Here is a 23,175-nt window from a genome sequence, read left to right as displayed (position 1 = left end):
AATCTAGTCATAATGATCCTCTGCTTCTAGTGAAGTGGATTTTATCCCCAGCTCTGCCACTGGCCTGCTGAATGACCCTGGCTAAGTCACTTCACCGCTCCATGCCTCAGTTTCCCCATCTAAAATGGGGATAATGATATTTACCTCCTTTGTAAAGCACTTTGAAATCTACTGATAAAACCACTATATAAAAACTAGATATTATTATTAATACAGTTCAGATATGTGAGGCACCAGATGGTCAAATATCCAAATGTTTCTATAATGGATTATTGTGGCAGAACATATGTAATAGTATTCTATTACATCCATCAGTTAAACATATAGTTAGTACATACAGTGAGGCAAATTCCGCTCTCAGTAACGTCAATAGATATAGTTTGGATTTATATCAGATGCAACTGAGCACAAAATGTCCTAGTATACACAATGTGGCAATATAATTTTGCTATGAGAACTTTAACTGTTGCTTTTCATTTGTGGTTCAATTAACAGTCCTAATGTTCTGTTAAGGTAGAGCATTCTACATTTCATTTTGAGTAGAAAGGGGGAGAATACCCTAAAAATTATAAAGGATACCTGGTCACTGACCTTTTAATCCTTACCTATCACAAAATGATTGGTCACAACATATTTGTGCCTTTTCACTGTGTTCTATGGAAGTTGAGCACCTGATGCAACTTATGCTGGACTAACTAAGGGACTTGGTGGGAGCAGTTCAGACTTATGTAGGAAGAGACCCTCATGCATTTCTTGAAAGGCAGAATGCCTGGGTCTCTCCTTTCTCCCATTGCACTAACTGCAGGGTCATTTCAGCTCTGGAGATGATTAATTAGATGACTGTGCAAAGGTGACAACTATAGGGCTGCTGACGCTACGGGCTTCATCCGTAATGGAGAGAGCGAGAGAGAAATGTACCAACTCCAGTGACAAAGGAAAATGAAGATATCATCAGTGTATACAATAACTTTAGCATATCTACAGCACAGCCTATAAAACTTGAGTGAACTGGCATTTGATATATAACAGGCTGGAAGCAACGTATCAGTTTCACATAATAAATTAGCCTTTGTGCTAGTGCCCAGGGATTTGGTTGATTACTCACTGCTATGCTTTAGTGCTTAGTCTTTTCCAAGGCAAGACAGTTAAACCACAAAAACATACCGTAGTGTCCACAGCCCTGACCTTCCCAGCAGGAACATGCTTTGGAATAGGATCATCCACTGATATCATCACACAGCCTTCTGCTCCCAGAGTAACAATTACTAGTTTGCAGCCTCTTTCTAATAGCACGAGTCCCACCTTCCCAGCATCTTCAGGGCTGCCCACTGGGGTGCCTGTTAAAATTTCTGCCTGGAAAATAATCCAAACAAATCAAAATCAGAACCAGAAAGCACTAATTTATCAGAAAATGGTTGAACTTTAAAATAACATTTAATTCTTTTTAATTTAGCTAGGTGAACCAAATATTTTATCTTTCCTAATAATATTCAGAGTTGTGTTTTCTGAGGGATTTTTTTCAAACTGACTGGGTGGAATTACTGAACCTGCGGTGAATTTGTCCTATTATGTGTATATCTGTGGCTTATGACAATGGTATGTGCATTTCAGTGTAATCACGCATGTCATACAGACACAGAAACACACAGGTTTGGATGAAAACTCTTTGGTGTAGAGTTGATATAAAATTGAACTATAAATAAAACACATGCATGTGCACACATACACAATCAAACAAGTAATGTTTTTATTGCAGGACCATCTTGAAATCATTTCCCCCACTCCCATGCAATGCACTGAAACACTCTCAAGCTTTGATTCATATTGGTGTGTGTCTTCTACAATTGAATATGCCTTCATGCACGCTGTATTACATTATCCTCCTTCAAATCCCTCCATAACTCACTTCCGTTGTAATACCCAGCTGACCATGGCTAGGCAAGTGGTGATCTGTGGCTACTGCTTTCCATAAGTAACTTGTTCGTTAACTCCTGCTCATCACTGTTAACTCCTTCCCCCATATGTTGGTTTCATCCATCTGTTGCATCGTCTCATAAATCAAGACCATTTACTTTTTGAGGCAGGGATTGTGTTTGTAAGTCAGGGCTACCCAGCCCTTAGCATAATGGGCTCTGATCCCTGATCAAGGCTATGAGTCATTACCAAAAATACAGTAATAACAGACTTTGAAAACTTTCTATGAATAAAATTAGGATTAATACTAAGGCTGTGGAAGTAGGTCTGAGTGCAATCCCGCTCCCACTGAAGTCAATGGAACACTTCAGCCCTGTCTCTCAGTGTCTGTCACTGTTGTTCCCTGGTTCTCTGTCTGCCCCAGAACTCCTGAGCAGGGTAGCCTGCCACTCAAGACCTCCCCCTCTGGCCTTAATAGGCCTATATACCCTGATATGCTGCCCCAGAGAGTTTACAATATAGTTAATGAGATTCTTAATGGGGTTTATTTTGTACATATGCTTAGGATCAAATTGTGCAGCCCTTACTCAGTGATTTCAACGGGGGGTTGGCCTTATGATAGCTAGCAGGATTTGATTCTGTAGACGTTTTCAGATAAGCGCATTTTATAAGTGGGGGTGGCAAGGTGTGGTAACACATTTTCACAATTCAAAGTGTTTTCTGGCCACAGTTAGAAGCTATCCAGTGGGACAAGAATGTAATAGGTTTTAGATTGAGGAAAAGGTTACATATCTAGCATGGGTTCTGTTTGGTGGATTAATGTCAACACACTGCTCAGAGCCCTCCAGAAATGGAGAATATTTAAGTAAATTAAACCCATACAATTTTTTAAAGCTAAAATTCAAATTATCTGCAAATAAGCTAATTAAAAACCAGCATAAAATGTCACATAGTACTTCACAAAACTTGGCAACTATGCCTCTTCTGTGACACTTGCAAGAAACTAGCCAGCCAATAATAGCTGAGTAGAGGGGGAAGTTAGGGATAGTGGATTATTTTTTATTAAAGTATATTTATTTTACTGTATAGCCCTTTGTATAGTACTTGTGTCGATTGTAAGATCTTTGGAACAGGGACTATGTTTTCCTTTGTGTGCACAGTGCTTTGCACATTGTAGGTGCCACTGCAATAAAAATAAACACAATCATAACAACTACTGTACCAATACAACTGTGCCACTGTAAGCTTGTAAGTGCAGACATGGCCTAAGTGACTTTGGAATTTGCTCCACCACAAAGGCCAGATTTGTTAACTTTCCAGGCATGCTATTTTTTCAGGCCTTTGGGAAAGGAGTGGGTTTGATTTAGGTAGGGAGACAGAAAGCTTGATTTGGGTTTAATTGGGCTGATTTTTATTCATTTTTGCTGTTGTTTGGCCGGTGATGTAACGATGGGAATTTCCTAAGACCATGAACAACATGAATACATTACTTCAGTTTGTATGAATAATGGTTGTTTTACATTTTAAAAAGTGTCCAAAAAATCTTGAGGTTGGCTCTGACAGAAATCAAAGCAAAGAGGAAATTGATGATGTCCTTTCTAAAGCAAAGCTCTCATTCCATCTGTTTAGGTTTTTATGTTGTGACCATCTTCTGGCACCTACGTCAAGCAGACCTTTTGCCTGGGTAAAAAGAGCAGGATTTGCTCCATTGTTTTGTGATTGGTGTTTTTTTGGTTTAAACGGAAATTCATCCACTTTGTTGATTATGTCCATACAAAAAAATATTTCTTAAAAGAGACTCTTAAGCAGATAGCTTTGCTGCTACATATGTATGAACATAGCACTCCAGCTGCTTGTAACTCATCTCCAGCAGGATGGTGAAACTGGAAGACACTGGAACAAGCTAGGAGCCATTTTCCCACAGAAATGGCAGAAACCAGACTGATACTTTGTGCCAATAGTTAGAATTTTTACAGTAAATGTCAACTGATGTTAAATATAAATCTGCTGTGCTGGGTTATAAATTTCCTCCCACCAATAAAATCTCATTTAAAAAAATACTGTGCTACAATTGAAGGAAATAACTAATGGTTGTCTTAAAAAAAAAGACCCCAACACTGTACAATAACAATACCAGACCGCCCAAGATGGACTTTTTAATAGCTTTTGATTGAACTCTATACAGCAGCATATAAAGGAGTGTACTTTTCTCTGATTAAATCTCACAAAACTTTTACTGAGAGACAAAGAGACATATTATATTAGGGTAAGTCCCACAAAACTGTCAATAAAATAAGTTCAAAACAAACATTTAGATCATGAAGCTACTATTTTATTCCAAATATGAGGGTTAACAGAACAATAAGGTTGAAGAGCTGAGAACTCAAACATCAGGAAAAAAGCAGAGTTAAGGTTGGCTGCTCAACCTAAACTCTGCTCCCTTGTTCTTATGCCTTAAAATATGGTCTTTAGATTTGTTAAATAGTGCAATTTAGAATTCCATGAAAAGAATTTAAATTAAAATTAAGGCTACATATAATTTTTATGATAAACACACTTTATTTTGCAGTATTTATTATGTCAACAATATAAAGCACATTATGTATTTCTATCTAATTTGGTTTTCTACTATAGTGCTGAAATATATCATACTTTAAAGAGAAGAATACAAATATAACATCCATAGATAATAAGAATATCATTGTGACATTTGTGAATCTACTGCATCCATTACAAAAAAGTATATACAAGTTGCAACATAGATGCTAACTTGTAGAAAAAAATATAATTCGAGAAACAGTATGTGATCGTATGTTACGAAAGGCTATGTTCAACCTCACTTTTCATTTTCTATCTTCAATGAGTGCTTAACTATATAAACATAAGTTTATGTAATTGTCTGGCATTATATTATATATGGCATTATTTGACAAATATATAATTAAAGACAGACTATATTTTAAGTCATAAACAAAAAGAGGCAAAACTAAGGCTGAGTGTTCAGTTTTACATTTGTTTTTCTTGACACCCAAGTGCTTGGTACCCCAAACATAACATTATATTAAATATAGTGATGGGGCATGGAATTGTCTTGATTTGTTTTGTTTTGAAAGGGGAAGATAAATTTAAACTATTCAAATTGTGGAGCTTGTAATTTAATTGATCAGGAGCTATTTGGCTTGATGCCTCCATAAACCAGTCACGCTTAGCCAAGCCTTCCTAGTCATGCCAGATTATTATTATTTTTTTAATAATGGAGATATCCTATCTCCTAGAACTGGAAGGGACCTTGAAAGGTCATCAAGTCCAGCCCCCTGCCTACACTAGCAGGACCAAGTACTGATTTTGCCCCAAATCCCTAAGTGGCCCCCTCAAGGATTGAACTCTCAACCCTAGGGGTCTCTCTGACTCATCCAGAAATTTCCAGGGCCAGATCATGAGCTGGTGTAAATTGCTATAGTAACAAGGAGTGTAAACTCTTTGGGGAAGGGACCATCTTTTTGTTGTGTTTGTACAGCACCTAGCACAATGGCCTACTGAGTCCATGACTGGGCTTCTGAGGTGCTGTTGCAATAAAATAATGGAACTGTGCTGACTTACACCAGCCGAGGATATGATTGGCAGTTCTTAAGATTGTCCCAGTTCAAGATATGTGTCAATTTTAAATATTCAACGATTGAAACCTGCTGAACCAATTCGTTTCAAACTTGACTTGAACCTTAAGTTGTATTGAGAACTACATCACAAAGTCTCAATTGTGTGAATTCTTACAGATGAGTAATCCGACTGAAGTCACTGAGACTCTACTCGTGAGTGAAGGATTGTAAAAGCCAGGGGCGTTTCTAGACATTTTGCCGCCCCAAGCACGGCGGCATGCCGCGAGGGACGCTCTGCCAGTCGCCGGTCCCATGGCTCCAGTGGACCTCCCACAGGCGTGCCACCGAAGTTGCGGGACCAGCGGACCCTCCGCAGGCATGCCGCCGAAGGCAACCTGCCTGCTGCCCTCCCGGCGACCGGAAGAGCGCCCCCCGCAGCATGCCGCCCCAAGCACGCGCTTGGCGTGCTGGGGCCTGGAGCCACCCCTGGTAAAAGCAGGCCACAAGTCAAGTTAGTTATTTGTAGCTTTTAATTGTTTCAAATTACCAAATTTCTAATCAGAATATATGGGGGGAAAACATTTCTCATGCTAGAATAATTAAAAAAAGGCTGATTTGCTTTAGCTAAAAGCTTTCTCCCTTCTGTACCCGCAACACTGTCCAAAGACTCACATATTTCGTTTAAAGACTAAATATGGAAAAATGTCATTCCAAAAGTTATAAACAACTGATAAAGTGGGTTTAGAATGAGGTTGGAATTCAAACCTAACTATATTGTGAAATGCTCACGCCCTCTATAAATAATGCAACTACAGTAATTTCCCAATATATTAACTCAGCAAATGCCAGATCATGCAAAGCTCAAAAGGGTGTTAAGCACGTGGGATAGATTATTGCTTGATGTGTCTGATATAATATCAGTTATCTATTGCTTAGTAAAACTTCTACCTATTGAATAAATATCTATATTATAAAGCACTATTTTGATTCCCAATCAGTGACAGACATATTGCCATAATCTCAATATACTGCATCGACTCTGATAAATTATCAGTGATAATGAATAAACTCTTGATTCCAGACATTAATTATTCCTTCAGAAACTATTCAGCTTTCACTAACACAATAATATGGAGAAATCAATGTGATAATATCACATGATTTTTTCATGACAGATTGTTTATGGTAGGTCTCTCTCATGTAAACTGTTTTTTATATTTATATAATGCCTTTCACAGTGCTCTGCAAATATTAACTAATTAATCTTTGCTTGACCTTTGATAGCTAGGTCATGATTATTCTTATTTCACAGATGGGGAAAGCAAGGGCCAGAAAGATTAAGAGACTCACCCAAGACTGCACAAGTCGCTATCAGAGCTGGGATTACAACTCATATGAGTCATGAATCACACCTTTTCCCCAACATGTAAGCAACTTTGCTTCTTCTGAAAAACTTTTCAATACCCCTTCTGCAGAATCAGATGACTCTAAGTATAGTTAGGGTCAGACTTGAATCTCAGATGCGGGGCATGTATTGCTATCTATCCTTCAAGGCGAGGCCATAATACATGCAAATACCTCGTGTGATTGTTTTTATTATTTGTATTGTGGTAGCACTTAGAGGCCAGAGCCTCATTGTGCTACGCTTTGTACTAACATATAACAAAGAGATGGTCGTTGCCCTTGAGGAAGTCAACTTGTACATGTCAGTCTTCTCAAAATTTAAAAAGATGAAATGTTAGAAAAGGTCTCTCTTGTTTTCACTAAAATGAAACTTGATACATTTATTCTGAGTTTCTTTCATTAGAAGAATTAGGAGAATGGAGAGCTAGCACATTCCTGCAGAAACCTCAGGGATTAAGCTATGTTACATCTGGTGTACAGAGAATTAACAAACCAGTTTCAACAAGCTTGATCTTTCTGGGAAAAGAAGAGGGGGGCAGGCGGGGGAAACTAAAATACAAGCTAAGCAAAGAAAGAACTGATAACCTTGCAAGATTTATTTTGAGTATTTTGCTCATAAACCACATAGAAAGAACTGTCAGATGTAAAAAAATATTTATTACTGAAGCAAGCAAGAGTAAAAAGAACAGCTTGTGAAAACTCTTCTAGACAAACTAATGGTAGATGTTCCACTGATAGCATAACTTTGTTTGCTTCTTTCCAGTACATCCATCCATAAGGAACAAGATATGCTGTTATACCATATCCTGCATGCAAAAGCATTAATATCTAAAGTGTTTAATGAATGACAGACATTAAGGTGTAAAATTATATTAGATACAGACATGTTTGGGATATGATATCACATGGTAAAGTTTGCAACTACACCTGACACCTCCAAGCCTTTGATCTTTTGTGAGGGAAGAGGCTGAAAGACTTCACCTTCAAGACTGCTGACCTATGAAAAGGTAAACAATAGAACATTCCTGACTCAATCACATGACTGTTTTCAGACAATCCTAACCTGTTTTTTCTTTAGTTATGTAACAATATGAATTATAGTATGGCTCTTGCCACTGAATGCTGGATGCCATAATCTAATTGGCTGTTTCATCATTTCTGCTGATATCGTACTCCTGTGTATACTAACATGAGGTTAATAGCTTCCTATTAATATACCTAGAAAACTTTAATACCTGTGGAGTGTGACAGGGAGTGTGTTGTGTGTATGTGGGGGGAGAGAGAGTGGGTTTTTGGGGTGCTGAGAGTGTCAGCATGCTGTTTTTTAAGTTCAGACTCTCCTTTCCCCCTGCCTCTCTCTCATTCTGAGCTGATAAGCAGCCGGCTTCTCCAAACGAAGCTTTGAAAGGGCATTTCCACATTCCTGCAGCTGATTTCACAACAATAAGAAGAGTGGCCACTTGACTTAAGGGGATTATAGGACATTTCCGGACGCTGATCACAGCGCAGTAACGCAATACCTCGTTCACACTTGTGCCATGGCGCTCCAGCGGGGGTGCAGCAAACGTTATTCCACTCACTGAGGTGGAGTACCAGCAGCGCTGTAGCTATGGAGTCAGTGCGCTCTACGTGCCTTGCCAGTGTGCACGGGGAGTGAGCTAAGGCGCCTGGGGCTGCTTTATTGTGCTGTAACTTGCAAGTATAGCCAAGGCCTTAGTGAAAGTAGTTTCAGTAGAGTGGAGAGGGTGGAAACTGTATTGAATGGGGTCAATAATGTAGCTGGAAGATAGGAACTTAAGGCAGCAACTGTAGATGGCACATCCAATAAGCTTGGTGAGGAAGGGAAGAATAGAGATATGGCAGTAGATGGAGAGGCAGGAGGGGTCAAAATTGGGTTGAATGGAGGACAGGTTGTATGATTTTGAAAGAAAATGGATGGCATACCTAAGATATATAGAACAAACAACAGTAGAGTTGTAGGTTGCTAAAATGTGTACATTCAAAATGAGAAATAAGAAAGAAACATAATAGTTAAAGACCATGGGATAGAGAGTTTGTTTTCTATTCTCTCTTTAGTGGGATTCCTACATATTAAACTGTTATTGCTACATGATAGGTGGAACTTGTAGTGACACTTATACTTAATGTTGCCAGACACTTCCCATTATAAATTACTTATTTAAATTACTGTTTGCCAAACTTTAACCATTTGGGCTGAAGTTTTCCATGCCGGTGTCTACCTCAGGTTGAATTTTGGGGGAAATTTCACCTTAAATGGTTCAGCTGTTTCTGTAAACAAGGGCAGGGGAAAACTGGTTGTTTTGTCATGTTTTTATTTATTTTTTTAACAACAATTTCATTGAGAATCTCTAGCATCTCAATGCTACATATCATATGAGGAGGATAAAAAGAACTGTTGAATAACTTTGTTGTTGTTGTCCTTTATGATCGAAGAGAACATTGATGGTATTATCTCTTGTGAGTACAATTGTGGCTAAAAAGTCTGATGTGTGGGTGGCAGTCCTTTCCACGTTGAGTGCACATGTAGCTCGATACTGAGGACGGGATTACAGTCTATGCCCACGGTATCTTATGCTGTTTACGACTCAGCCTTTGTGCCTCAAGAGCCATATGGTAATTAATCTCGAACTAACTCCATCACTGACTGCTGCTTGCCAGAGTGATCTGTCTGTTGCTGACAACTCCCAGCTGTCAACGTCAATGTTGCATTGCTTCAAGTTATGCTTCAGTGTGTCCTTGAAGTCTTTCTTCTGGTCGCCTTGTGTGCAGTTACCCACTTTCATTTCACCGTACAGCAACTGCTTTGGCATTCTGGTGTCATCCATCCTCAACACACGACCAGCCCAACATAACTGTGATGTGATGAGCAATCCTTGTAGAATGGCTGCATTCCAGAACCTCGTTATTGCTAACTTTATCCTGCCACTTGATGTGGAGTATGGCACACAGATGTTGTAAAAGGAACTTATCTAGAAGGTTGATGCGATGCCTGTAGCAGGTCCAGGTTTCACACTCATACAACAAATTGGACAGCACAACCGCTTTATAAACTTTTAGCTCGATTTGAAGCCTAATACAATGTTGTTGCCAGACTCTGCCTAATAGTCTGCCAAATGATGACGTGACTTTGTTATGATTTGTTCACTGAATGAGGCAGAGGCCCTGTCAAAAAACTAGTACGTAATCATGTCATTAGACTGTATCACAATGCACATGCACATGAGGGCCAAACTAACATTGCACTGGCAACCTTAATTCAGGCATTTTCTAACTTTTGAGTGCTCCATTTTGCAACATGAACATTCTTTTAACCTAGTTCTTTTGGATGTAACACGATATACGTGATACTATATATACTGTACAGAAAGAAAAAGAGACAGATATATACTACGCTGGCATTGGCTGAATTGGGATTTGCACTGAAGCTAAGCATTTCTCATTAGTGTTATCTTCAAACAGAGGTTTCTGAAAGGAACTATTGAGCCACATTTTTTGAATTACATCAGTGAAAATCTGTAGTAACTCCACTGAAGCCAACAGATTTATATTAGTGTAACAGATCATTTGCACCACTGTCTCTCCCAATTACAACACAAAAGCTGTGAAATATGTAATTGGTATACACTACCATTACATGACATATTTTCGTACACAATTGATGGTCTTGGTAGAGATATATGTACATAAATCTACCTACCAAAATCCTCAAATGCATATATTAAAAGTGATTTGAAATTTAAGGAAGTCATAACAGGAAGTTGAAAACATGTGGAACATAGATATATAACAATTGCTAAATAAAAACATACTGATATAAAATACCTTTTACATTTCTGACATAGGAAAAACAAATGCTTCAACTGCTTCTGTTTTCTTAACAAAAGAAGAAAACTCTGACAGAAGCTCACCCCGAAAAGCAATTCTAACAATGACAAATCAGCATGCCTAGATGGGATGAAGGACGATATAGATGATTACTATACTTCTGGTAAGGAAATGGATTTCGCTGTAAAGTGCAAAAGGTTACTGTTATAAATATTAAGTTGCAAAGAAAACTATCTACCTGTAATTCTCAATCTCAGAAAGTGCTTTAACAGGGCATCACTCTTGGGTCTGCACTCCAGAATGTCACAGGCAGGAACTTCCATAAAATGAGTATTTTAAAATGAATAAACCTCCTGACCAGCAGAAGTTGTGTGCCTATACTTGCTGAGAGGATAGTATGATCCCTACTGTCTCCAATGGGTAGTTTCTTTTTTAAGCAAACAGTAGAAAGCATAAAGAATGCAAATTGAACCCCCAACTCTGCAGGCAATGTGTGTGAGAGAGAGTGGGGATCTGTTATAATTATACACCTGTATTTCTTCTTCTCAGAAAGGAAGTAATTTTCTTTTCTCCAAGTGGTGGTAATAATATACCTTTACTCTAGCAGACTAAAAATCTCAAGGGATGTCTCTATGAAAGCTGAAGTTGTAGCAATAAATTGTAACAGAGAGGAAACAGCAACATTCATGTTGGCAGTAGCAGTGAGAAAAAAATATCAGGGATAGAACAGTAATAAAGAAATATGTTTTTGTATTTAACAAGTAGGGGATAAAATCCCACAGCCAAACAAGTAAACAGTGACAACCAGGAAAAAACAACCTGAAGTGAACTAGAGGGGTGGGAGAGTTGGGCTGCTCTCAGCTCCAAAATAGGTTCTGTAGCACTATTAGGCAACTCTTGGATTAACGACCTTATGGAGAGCCAGGCAATAAAGCTTTCAGAGAACTCCAAGTGTCTGCCCTGCAAATTGCCCAGTAAGGAATGATTAGAGGCTGGCTCTGAACATTCTCCATCATGTAGCTGAGTTCTGATGGCTGTTAGATTTGTCTGAGCCACAAGAAATGTCACTGCCAGTTGAGCTGGAAAATCAGCCCCCAGACTCTTGATGAGCCACAATGACTGACCTTGCAGGAAAGGGCTGACTACTTTGCAGATGTCGAAATGCTGTGATGGGGTCTAACTTAACAGACTTGCACCAAAATGGGTACTGCTGACACAATTTTGATGGCCATTTGGGCCATTTAGAACTTGTTCAGTGATGTCTTATGGGCCATCATGTCATTGGTTTTAGCAGAAATTTCAGAATAGGCTAACTGAGTCTTGATGTACAACCTTCAGCCAGGGACGTTGGGATGGTGATCCCACAGCAAGCTGAATCATGGTTTCCCCTAAACCCTATGTCATGTTCACCAGGGATCTCTTACAACCATATTCAAGGCAGGGGCGGCTCTAGGCACCAGCAAAACAAGCTGGTGCCTAGGGCGGCCAAATCTAGGGGGCGTCCCCTGCCACCAAGGGGGGGCGGCAGGCTGGCCCGGCGGACCTGCCGCAGTCATGACTGCGGAGGGGGCGCTCGTCCCGCGGCTCGGCTGGACCTCCCGCAGGCATGACTGCGGCAGCTCAAGCGGAGCCGCGAGCCGTCCGCAGCCGCGGCAGGTCCAGCCGAGCCACGCGGGACCAGCGGTCCCTCTGCAGTCATGCCCGCGGGAGGTCCGCTGCTCCCGCGGCTCCGGGGCGCCTCCCGCGCATGACTGCTTGGGGCGGCCAAAACGCTAGAGCCGCCCCTGATTCAAGGAATGGCTTTTACCTGCTGGTTGCTCCTCACACAGGTCTGATAAATAAGGGAGAAAACCGTAGCAACAGTAACAATAACATACAGCAGCAAATTCAAACAAGGGCCTTGTGGGACACTCACACCAACTTGTTTCCTGTGATACACACAATCATTTGTTTTTGGATAAATATTATCCTGACAATGGCAGAGAAAGGGGATGGGGAGAAGAAAGAAAATCTTGGAAATTGACAAACTGGAAAAACGGAGGGCTCCGCTGTTGTACACTGGCAGCAGCAGCCCATAAAAGTCCCTCTGCTATGTGCACTGAAAAAGTAACTAACAGGTAGGGACATACGGAGCTGCTTGTACCCTCTCAGTGGCAGCATACACACAAACACCTTCTCTGGCAAGGCAAGTTAAGAGTATCACAGTGCTATATCTAATGACATTCCCATTATAGACATAGAGGGAAGACAAGACTGGGAGTGAAGATCTATTTTAATATGTACCATTTAGAGCAAAACACATTTTAAGAGTGTCTCATTTATGGATCTTGTGTTCACTCATCCACTCCCCTCTTGGTAACCCACCTTATGGCCAAGAATGGCTGGTCTCAGTTCTCTCAGAAGCCTGTTAATTCTACTTCAAGTGCTATCTAGAAGGGTTATTCAACAGTGAAGCAAAGTATTCCTCCTTCCTCATTGGCCTCGGGGCCAAGCCTGCTGCTTCCCCAGTGTTTGAGAGAGAAGTCTCAGGAACCTGGCTTGATTCCCCCTATGATGTACTGCTGGGGACAGAGTCCCTTTTAAGTTTCACTGTCCACGTCACTGTTCTCTAACGTGACAGCTGGCCATTACCTCACTTTCGTTGCAACAGAAGATGTCGGAATGGGTGTAAAATTGTGGATCTAGTTCTGCATGAGCTGGAGCAGGATTAAATAAGGTCTTCACTGCAACAGAATGGAAAAAGTTGTCTAAATCAATGGCATTTTTGCACAATACATTTACAAACCACTGCCTGGAAACCCAAACTCCCTATTGGAGCTAATACTTTTCAGCTCCTTATCTTCTCCCCACAGATATGCAAACTACTCACAGACACATAAAACCCAGAAAACCCCTGTTTTTTTATTTTTACAAAGTATTTAACCATTTTCTTTATTGTATTACAGAAAAATATATAAACCACCCAAACTGATATTCATTCATCTGCTTTTAGGGGGAAATGAGAGGAAAGCAACAGGCAATATTCAAACTGTATTCAAAAGATTTTTTTAACTAAAAAAAATTCTAAATTTAGATATCTAATATAAATCATTTCATTTGTGAAGTGTCTTCCCTCTGAGCATTTACTAACATGAGCTTTACTAACATTGATTTAGCCTCAGAACTTCCTGGGAGGAAGGTAAGCATTGTAATCTTCATTTTACACATGAGGAAACTGGGTCACAGAGTGACGAAGGCTTTGTCTAGACTACAATTTTAAAGCGTTAGGAGGTGTTAGCTAACGTTCCAACACTAGGATAGCTGGTGGAGATGATATCTTGGTTAAAACCCGTCAAAGTGTGTTAGCTAATACTTCCTAACAACTTGCCTTTAAACTTACTCTAGACAAAGCCTCAGGCCTCGTCTACACTAGAAAAGGTTTGCCATATCAGTAGAATGTAAGTGACTTACCCAATGTTACACAGAAATCTATGAATGCCTTGCTCTACCAATCTCCTGGTTAGTACATCTGTTCCTTAGCTATAAGATCATCCCTTCTTCCATATGAAACATACCCTCTTAGATTAGAAATTTACTTATATTCAGTGACAAATGTTTTCAAACTTGCAAGTCTGGCTCTTAAATCTATATTTAGGCACCTGCGCATAAGCAGCCTGAATTTCAGACACGCTAGCACTTATGAATCCCATTTATTTGAACGGAAGCCTCAGGTGATCAGAAACTTCAGGGATATGAATGTAGAAGCTGAACTTTAGACACTCAGATTTGAAAATTTAGGCCAGTGACAACTTCACAATTCCTCTCTATCTCCTTATCATTTGAAAACGCTGTTGCAGACAAAACAACTACATTACAAGAACATTACTGAAGTTGCAAAAATCAAGCACTCAGAAGTTAGGAAATGCTAGAAGTAGGCTTGCCTGTGCAGCCTTAATTCAGCCCCCTTGTGCACCTGATTTATGATATAGTCTAATTATATGATTATATCACATTTCTTTCATAGTTTTTCTTAACTTTGAGTGCTTATCTTTGGCACCTTAATAATCTTCTATCAACATAGTGTTTTTGTATGTAATTTCCTAGTATTTTTTTAAAAAGCAAAATGAAAACAGAAATGCCATCATCTGGCATCATATTGATATACTCATGTAGATCATCAGCAGGACTGGAACTTTTAGATCCACTGCACAGACCTCTGCCATCTGAGCTAACAGAGTAACTAACAGCAGTAGTACTTTGTTATCCTTTATGTGGACCAGCACTAAAGGGGGATGGGACACTTTGCCAGTGGGTTTCACAGATATTCGCTGACAGCAGAGCAATGTAAGACTCAGGAATCTGGGGTGCCATTCCAGGCTCTGGAAGGAGTGCATTTAGTGAGCACAGACTCTTCTGCCCATTCAATGCAAGCTTAATCCCTTATCCCCAGTCCTGTCTCTTCTCCACCCCTCACCCTCCATTTCAGTCCTGTTCTCCTTACCTAGCTGGAGTCAGTCTCCATTCCTCAGCCTTTTCATCCCAGTCCTAGACTCTTTGTCCACCCATTTCTAGACTCAAGCCTATGAACTTCCTGCCCTAATCTTTCTCCCAACACTCCCAATCTTCACCACCCTCTGTGTTCTCAGTCCCAGGGTGCTTGCCCAGCCCTGGCCTGGAGCAACCAGGAATAGGAATTATAAGGAAAGTCTTGCAAACCCCCTGCTGGATACATTTCCATCCATAGAGAACTGCATCACAATTCTCCTCCAACACAGCATTCATGGGCCTGATATTATTAACTTCCATTTTATATTGTCCATCATCTCCAAGGCATTTTGGGATCCTCACAAACTTTTCAAGCATGGGAAGAACTGCAAGATGGAGTTTAACTAGGATAGATCAGAGGCTAACACCCTTGCTTTTGTACAAACTGTCATGGAATCTTTCATGACCAGAGACATTGGTTTTCCCAATCTTTTCCATATGTAGTCTGCAAAACCAATACAAGTGAGATTCACTGAATGGAAACGTAGGCTCCTAGGCCTCCATCCATCCTCACCCCCCCCTTTTTTTTATTCCTTTTCATTACAAAACAAAAACAAAAAAGCAACAAACTCAAAACAGAGATTTGAGGCATCTGGATGTGCATCTGTTAAACAAAAATAGTCTACTGTACTTCCTAACATATAGTATTGCATTATACATGAGGGTGCTGCAGGCTAAACCACGGGAAACAACAGACAGCCAGGATGGGTTTAAGATTCCACAGTGTTACAAAGCAAAACATTTACTTAGATTTGACTGTACAGAGCATTTGCCAATGTGCAGCATATTATCTATGGCAGAGTTGGCCCACATATTAGCAAAGGTTTGACTGCACAACGATTCCAGACTGAAGACTCAGAACAGTACCAGTCCTAAGGCTGCTCCTGTCTCTTGCTGACACATTGTACTGCCTAATGTTGCTAAGGCTACGTCTTCGCTGTGTACCTTACAGTGGCACAACAGTGCCACTACAGCCCTGCCACTGTAAGGGTCCATCTACACTACCTGCTGGATTGGCGGGTAGAGATCAATCTATCGGGGATCGATTTATCGCGTGTACTGTAGCATTCTCGTAGCTGATGTTGCATATCTTAGATCGATTTCCCCTCCCCCAGTGTAGACCAGGCCTTAGGTATGCAGTGTAGCCACTCTATCAGCAGGACAGAGCTCTCCTGCTGGAAAAAAAACCAAAACCCACCCCCAATGAGGGGCAGTAGTTTTGTCGGTAGGAGAGTGACTCCTGCTGACAAAGGACTGTCCACGCCAGCGCTTTTCATTGGTAAAACTTTTGTCAGTCTGGGTGTGTGTTTTTTTCACACACCTGAGAGTGCAGAGTACACATAGCCATAGTCTTTGCTGGCCCAGTCAATGTGTTGTTTTTTCAAACTTCCATTTAATAGTGAAACACTCCATTTCTCCTTTGTCAGAGACTCATCTCTTAGTTTAAGGAGGTACAGAAATAAAATGTTTTGATCAACATCACACACTGAGTTAGTGACAGAGTTGACACCATAACCCAGGAGTTCTGACTTCAAGTCCACTGTTTTAACCACCACATTAAATTACGTTGACCATTTAGATATAGTGCAATCAGTAAAGGCCTTAAAAAAATCCCCATCTCTCATGTAATCCAGGTATTCACTAAATAACTGAGGTCTTCCAAGGATAACAGAATTATCTGAAAAATAAAATTTATCTGCAGAAAAAAAAAATGGGAAAAAGCTAAAGTTTACATTAGCCTAAAAGAAACATTCCCCCACCCCCGCATTTATCATTGTTCAAATATTTAAGAGGATAAATTTTGGGGACTGCCAGTTCAGATTGCCCCATGCCTATCCTGTCATGACAATACAGCTGGTGACTGGCATGCTAAAAAGCCACTGCTGTATAATTGATGAAATTATGCATGTTGGTTCTGGTCTGTATATATTTATTTCAAAGCAAAGGAACCTGTTTGACAGAAACATTATAAATAATTACAATTATAAAACTGTCAAGGTTTAAATTCAAGGTCTCAGAGAAAACTTCTTCCCATGCTAGTTATGTCCTTTTGTATTTGGTAAAATAGATTTTTTTTTCTACTCTAAGAGCTTTTGTTTTGTTTTGTTTTTTAATGGAGAACAAGCAGCATGGCTCTGGCTTCTTAACTTGTCATCCATGATGTCAGCACATTACTGGGAATGGTGTTTGGCAGTTAACTTGTACTCAGTTTTCTAGCTGGCTCTACAACACTGAGAGGGTAATGTGTAATTAACAGCCACTATTTAATTTCCCAAATATACTGATTTAAAAACCAGAAAAACATTCCCCATCAGATTTCACAATTTTAAGTTAGGTCAAATTTTGAGAATAAAGTATTTCAGAGGACCCCTTTGAAGATATTTTGCAGTCACACAACGTGAGGTTTTTCTGTTAGGAGAATGTCCTACGCCTGCCCTAGCGGCTTTTAGGCAGTTGCTTGACAGTTGTCTCAGAGCAGCAACCAAAATGGGCTGAGAAGATAGGCTTCCATGGATGGAAATGGATCCAAGTTAAGAAACAGTAGGCGTTCTTGTTTGACTACCAAAACAGAGGTGTTAAACTGCAATTTGGAAAGCACGTGGTCTCACAAAAGTTTTCTGATTGGTAAACCAAATGTAGGGGTGGAAAGGAGTCCCAAACAAACTCATTTAAGTCATATTTGCATCAAAATAATTTTGAATTCATGATACTATTATATGGATTTTTGTTCCAATGTGCACAATCCTATTAATGATATCCATAAACACTTAAAACAACTGAAGTTTCAGGCCCAAATTCTTCCATCTTGCACTTTACACAGTTGTTTAAGCTGTGAAAAGTATATGCAAAATGTGTTTAAAATGCCACTAAATATGATAACATTTTAAACCCACTTTGCACTGGTATAGATGACCTCAAGAGGTACAAGGCAGTGGAGAATCAGATCCTCAAATCCTTCTAAACCAGCGGTTCTCAAACTTCATTGCACCGCGACCACCTTCTGACAACAAAAATTACTACACGACCCCAGGAGGTGGGACCAAAGCCTGAGCCCTGCTGCCCTGTGGAGGGGCCCAAAGGCAAAGCCCAAGCCCCGCCCCCTGGGCAGGGGGGCCAAAGCCAAAGAGCTTCAGCCCCACGCAGGGGGCCTGTAACCTGAGCCCTGCCACCCAGAGCTGAAGCCCTCAGGCTTCAGCTTTGGCCCTGGGCAGTGGGGCTCGGGCTTCAGCTTCCACTCCAAGCCCCAGCAAGTCTAATGCCAGCCCTGGCCGCCCCATTAAAAAGGGCTCGCGACCCACTTTGGGGGCCTGATCCACAGTTTGAGAACCGCTGTTCTAAATGTAAGGTATCATGATTTGGAAGCATGAGGCTGGGGCTAGGAGCAAGGAAATCCTGAATTGTAATCCCAGCTCTGTCACTGACCTGTGCGTGACTTTGGCCAAGTCATTTACTGCAACCTTTCACGCTCAGTTTCCCAGTGGGTAAAATGAGAACAAAATTTTGAATCTCACATGGCCTAATGACCATGGCCATCATTGCTTAATCTTTCACCCAGTATTGTTTAAATGCTGTGGTGGATAAACTTGGGTAGTTTAAAGTGCTACAAACAAAACAAAACATCACACCAATACTGAAATTCCCTTGTCTAGGAAAAGAATAACAGCTTTTATCCATATGCTTCTTCAGTGTAGAAATCCACTGTCACAAAATAATCTATACTGAAAGGCACAGTAACAATTAGATTTAAATTCCTGCCTGTGACATTATCCATTCTATGACAACATTCCAAATACACTGAATGCACATGGAGTTCTTGCTAAATCAGTAAATAATCAAAGAGACTTTATGGCATTTTATTATTTTTAATACTTGTATATAGCACCACAAGTATGAATGGTGCTATACCGGAAGAATAGAGACATGAGCCTAATTCTGAATTTAGTGAATAAATTTTATATAAACATAGCTCCATTTACTTTAACTGAATTACTCCTGTTTTGTACTGATGTGAGATCAGAATCAGGTCCTACTCCCTGCCTTGAGTTTATTACAATCTTGGCATGACATTACACAATCCAGGCAAAGACAGCATCACACAAGGAGGCTAGATAAAAGAGGTTTACACAAAATTAGATTATGTAGATGCTTGTCTGCCATGATATGCATTGCGATATTTTAAAATTTAATTTAGGTTTTATTAGAGTGGCATGAGGTTGTGGTCATTGTTTCATCTGTACTACAGGCAAGTGACAGAAATTAAAATAGTTTGCAGAAACAATGAAGAAAGCTTTTGCAGAGACCGAGACAAAGATGTAAAAGCAGTAACCTAATCGATGAACGCTTAAGGTAAATTACCTCCATTGGCGTATGCCATTTTTAGGGCTTCCAGAGAAATAGCAGGTGTTATTTCTAGCTGGCAGATGATCACTTTGGCCTTGCAAATGGCATTGGCAGCCCTCTTCAGGTCTTCAGAATCCAAAAGCAAATTGGCTCCTGCGACTATGACAATAACATTCTGTCCTAAAGAGAAGATTCCGTGTTTTAAACTATATACTTCACTACAATAAATTAAGGTAAATAAAACAACTCTGCCCTTTTCCAGTGCCTTTCACATGAGGATTTCAAAGCGCTTTTCAAAAAAAACTTGGAAAGCTGCATGCTGGTGCACTTAATCCTCCAAAGATTTCAGTGACAAAAACCTGTGCATAAAAGATGTTATATTGTACTCCAAACACAATGGAGTATAGGCATTTTGTGAGGATTTAACATGCAGAGATTTTTTCCAAGTTTGATTTTCATGTTCTGTTTGGACTAAAAAGAACCACTACACTGTACCAAATTGGAGATACCGGGGTACTGAGTGTCCCCTAAAAACATTTGTGCCTTCCTGTGATGTTACCTTAGCAGAAGTAATCACACTGATATAGTGAGTCACGATGCCCAAATTGCATTCAGAATTTTAACCGTCCCTTTAGCTTAGGATCACTGGATATTGGATTAAATCTGTGAAAATTACGAGCATCCTGTGCATTTCAAGGAGAGGTAGCCCTGCTCCAATTATCAGGGACACTCCACATTGTCAGTGTTTTGAAGCATTGTGAGAACCTGAAACAGGCCCTACCACCAATGGCATGAGTTTTAAAACAGATAGTTAATATTTGACCAGGGCTGGTGCAAGGATGTTTCCTGCCCTAGGCAAAACTTCCACATTGCGCCCTCCCCCGTCCCCGAGCCCCCGCCCTGAGGCGCCCCCCCATGGCAGCTCTCCCCCTCCACCCTGAGGCGCCCCCCATGCGGCAGCTCCCCACCCCCCACCCTCTGCCCTGAGGCACCCCCCCTCGCCCCAGCTCCGCCTCCACCCCGAGCACGCCATCGCTGCTTCACTTCTTTTCTCCCGCTTCCCAGGCTTGCGGCGCCAATCAGCTTAGGCGCTGCAAGCCTGGGAGGTGGGAGAAGTGAAGCAGCCACGGCGTGCTCGGGGAGGAGGCGGGGCAGGGGTGAGCTGGGGCAGGGAGTTCCCCTGTCTGCCGCCCCCTTCCCCCTTACTTGCTGCAGGCGGCCCTCCCCGCGCTTCCCTGCCCCAGCTCCCTCTGCCTAAATGCCGGCGGGAACCGGGACGGCTGAAGATCTGGCCGCCGCGGTCGCTGCCAAAGAAAATGCCGCCCCCCAAATCCTAGCGCCCTAGGTGACTGCCTAGGTCACCTAAATGGTTGCACCGGCCCTGTATTCATAAGAACTCTTTACAGAATATCTGGAGGGAGTAAAGATGGGCAGCCAATCCCTTTGAGGGCTGGCAGATGGAATGCTCTTCCAATGGATATGCTGTAAAGCACAACTAGGGCAACAGTTCAAATCCCTTCTGGTGTCCTTTTTATTCTGGTTGGTTGTTTAACATATACAACTGGATGGGGAGGTTCATTACTCTAGGCTCTTGCTATTGTGTTAAAAACAAAACAAACCCAAGCATATTGCCTTTATTTGATTGCAGTTCTGTTTTTAGTTATTCTGTTAAGATACTGAGAGACCTTCAGGCATGGATGCCTGCTAATTAAAATGTATTATTAATCACTAAGTATTAAATTCAATAAACCAGTTGCTCCTTGATCTACAGCTCCTACTGCCTGCCTCCACTGAAGATTCCTTTAGGGGCTGCCAATCACTAAAGGCCACTGATTCTGTAATGGATTGAGTTACTCGGTGAATAAAAGGCTAGGTTTTAAAAATGCATTTTTTTTCCTTGAACGAGACTTCAAAGTCCCTTGTGTAAGGAACATGCAAAGCATATCTCCATGCTGACATTCTGAAGGGAAAGCAGGACAATGGAACAATGATCCCAAGCTTTCCAAAACAACTCCACTGTCAGTGGCTTGGTTTAGAACAGCTGCATTTGAATAGCAAACCCTCAGCATTTTGGCCGACACCCTGTTTTTCAATAGATAAGCCTGGGCATCTTGGTTGCAGGAAACCTCTCCAACAAATATCTGCCATTCAAAAGTATCTGGATTTTGCTATAGGAATATTCAAAGGCAAACAGCATCCATTTTGCCCAACATACCTTCTGAAAGTTTACATGGTGAGAAGCTAAAAATGGTGAATTGTAGGAGTCAGATGGAATAAAATTGTGGCGGCCCTCCACCTGAACTGTGTGCTACTTACAATCCCAAATTCTACCCACTGAAGTACCTGCACGGTCCTGCTGAAATAATGAGCAGCAAAATAGTTAACTTTAGAGTTAATGTCATAATAAGATAATTGTAGCTGTTTGTTTCAACCTGTTTTTGCAGATTCAAGGTAGACAGTCCTGCAATGGGTCACAGACAGAAGGGTTTTATTTTGCAACTATAAAGGGCTAGAGACTTATATTTTGCTTTAGACCAATAGTCCTACTAAAGAAATACAATATTACTATATTGTACCAGCCAGTACTGGCTCAATCCAACATTTAGTGAAATAATGGATCACATTAGGGTGACCAGATAGCAAGTGTGAAAAATCGGGATGGGGTGGGGGGTCATGTGGGGAAATAGGTGCCTATATAAGAAAAAGCCCCAAATATCAGGACTGTCCTATAAAATCAAGACATCTGGTCATCCTAGAGCACATTCTGCTTTTAGCTACACTGATTTTGTCTGGAGTAACACCACTGAAGACAATGAAGTTATTTCAACTTTATACCAGTATAAATGAGAGCAGAATCTGGCTCAAAATATTCAAAGTTAGCATTTCTGAGTCTACTACTATGGCAACCAATTTGCTTAAACAAGGACATTGGTGACACCAAGCAGGTGGGAACCCAGCACCAGAGACAATAAAACAGTATTAAATAGCAATGGACACTAGCAGCCAGGAAAAAATCATTTCTGTGCAATGTTTATCCTGAAATTCCCTTACTTACACTAGTAGATCTTGATTTCAATTAAATGACTAAGGACTGCTCATGTGAATAAGGGTTTGCTGATTAGGGTTTTAGGCATTTCATTTAAAATAGCAAGGGCTACATTCTCAACCAGTGTAAACTAGCATAGCTCCACTGAAGAGATGGAGCTAAACAAATTTACACCAGATGGGGATTTAGTCCTTATTTAAAAAGTCCTTCTGATACTTAAACCAGTATGAATGCTGAGTACATAGATACTGCTTTCAACGGTGCTTTTAACCCTGCCAGCATCACTTATCAGAAAGATGGAGGCCACTAGCAGTAGGCTGTGGGCTACATGGAGTCACTCAGGAAGGTTAATCTGAATTATCTATTTTTTGTGATGTTTTTAAAATTGATTTTCAGAAAGAACAGAGACAATGAAAAGTACCAAAAGGTTAATTAACTTTTTTAATGGAATGTTTAAACCAGTGGCTCTCAACCTTTCTAGACTACTGTACCCCTTTCAGGAGT

The 23,175-nt window shown here is 40.7% G+C and overlaps 2 protein-coding genes across 6 annotated transcripts in view; one reads left to right on the top strand and one right to left on the bottom strand.

Moving 5' to 3' along the window:
- Positions 1-23,175, top strand: part of BABAM2 (BRISC and BRCA1 A complex member 2) — a 425,434-nt gene that overhangs the window by 26,491 nt on the left and 375,768 nt on the right. Inside the window, exons 2-3 of the mRNA XM_039530877.1 lie at positions 6,823-6,936; positions 7,678-7,921. Of these exons, the coding sequence (XP_039386811.1) occupies positions 7,914-7,921 (8 nt within the window). The 5' untranslated portion in view covers positions 6,823-6,936; positions 7,678-7,913. The remainder of the gene's footprint in view (positions 1-6,822; positions 6,937-7,677; positions 7,922-23,175) is intronic.
- Positions 1-23,175, bottom strand: part of RBKS (ribokinase) — a 99,659-nt gene that overhangs the window by 23,043 nt on the left and 53,441 nt on the right. For all 5 annotated transcript variants that reach the window (XM_039530881.1, XM_039530882.1, XM_039530880.1 and 2 more), the window contains exons 5-7: positions 19,641-19,805; positions 13,392-13,483; positions 1,165-1,353 (exon numbers count right to left, since the gene is read on the bottom strand). In XM_039530881.1, the coding sequence (XP_039386815.1) occupies positions 1,165-1,353; positions 13,392-13,483; positions 19,641-19,805 (446 nt within the window). The remainder of the gene's footprint in view (positions 1-1,164; positions 1,354-13,391; positions 13,484-19,640; positions 19,806-23,175) is intronic.

The sequence above is a fragment of the Mauremys reevesii genome, linkage group 3, assembly GCF_016161935.1.
Source record: "Mauremys reevesii isolate NIE-2019 linkage group 3, ASM1616193v1, whole genome shotgun sequence".
NCBI lineage: Eukaryota > Metazoa > Chordata > Testudines > Geoemydidae > Mauremys > Mauremys reevesii.
Note: the sequence above shows the minus strand (reverse complement) of the source record. Positions and strands in the feature narration are given on the sequence as shown.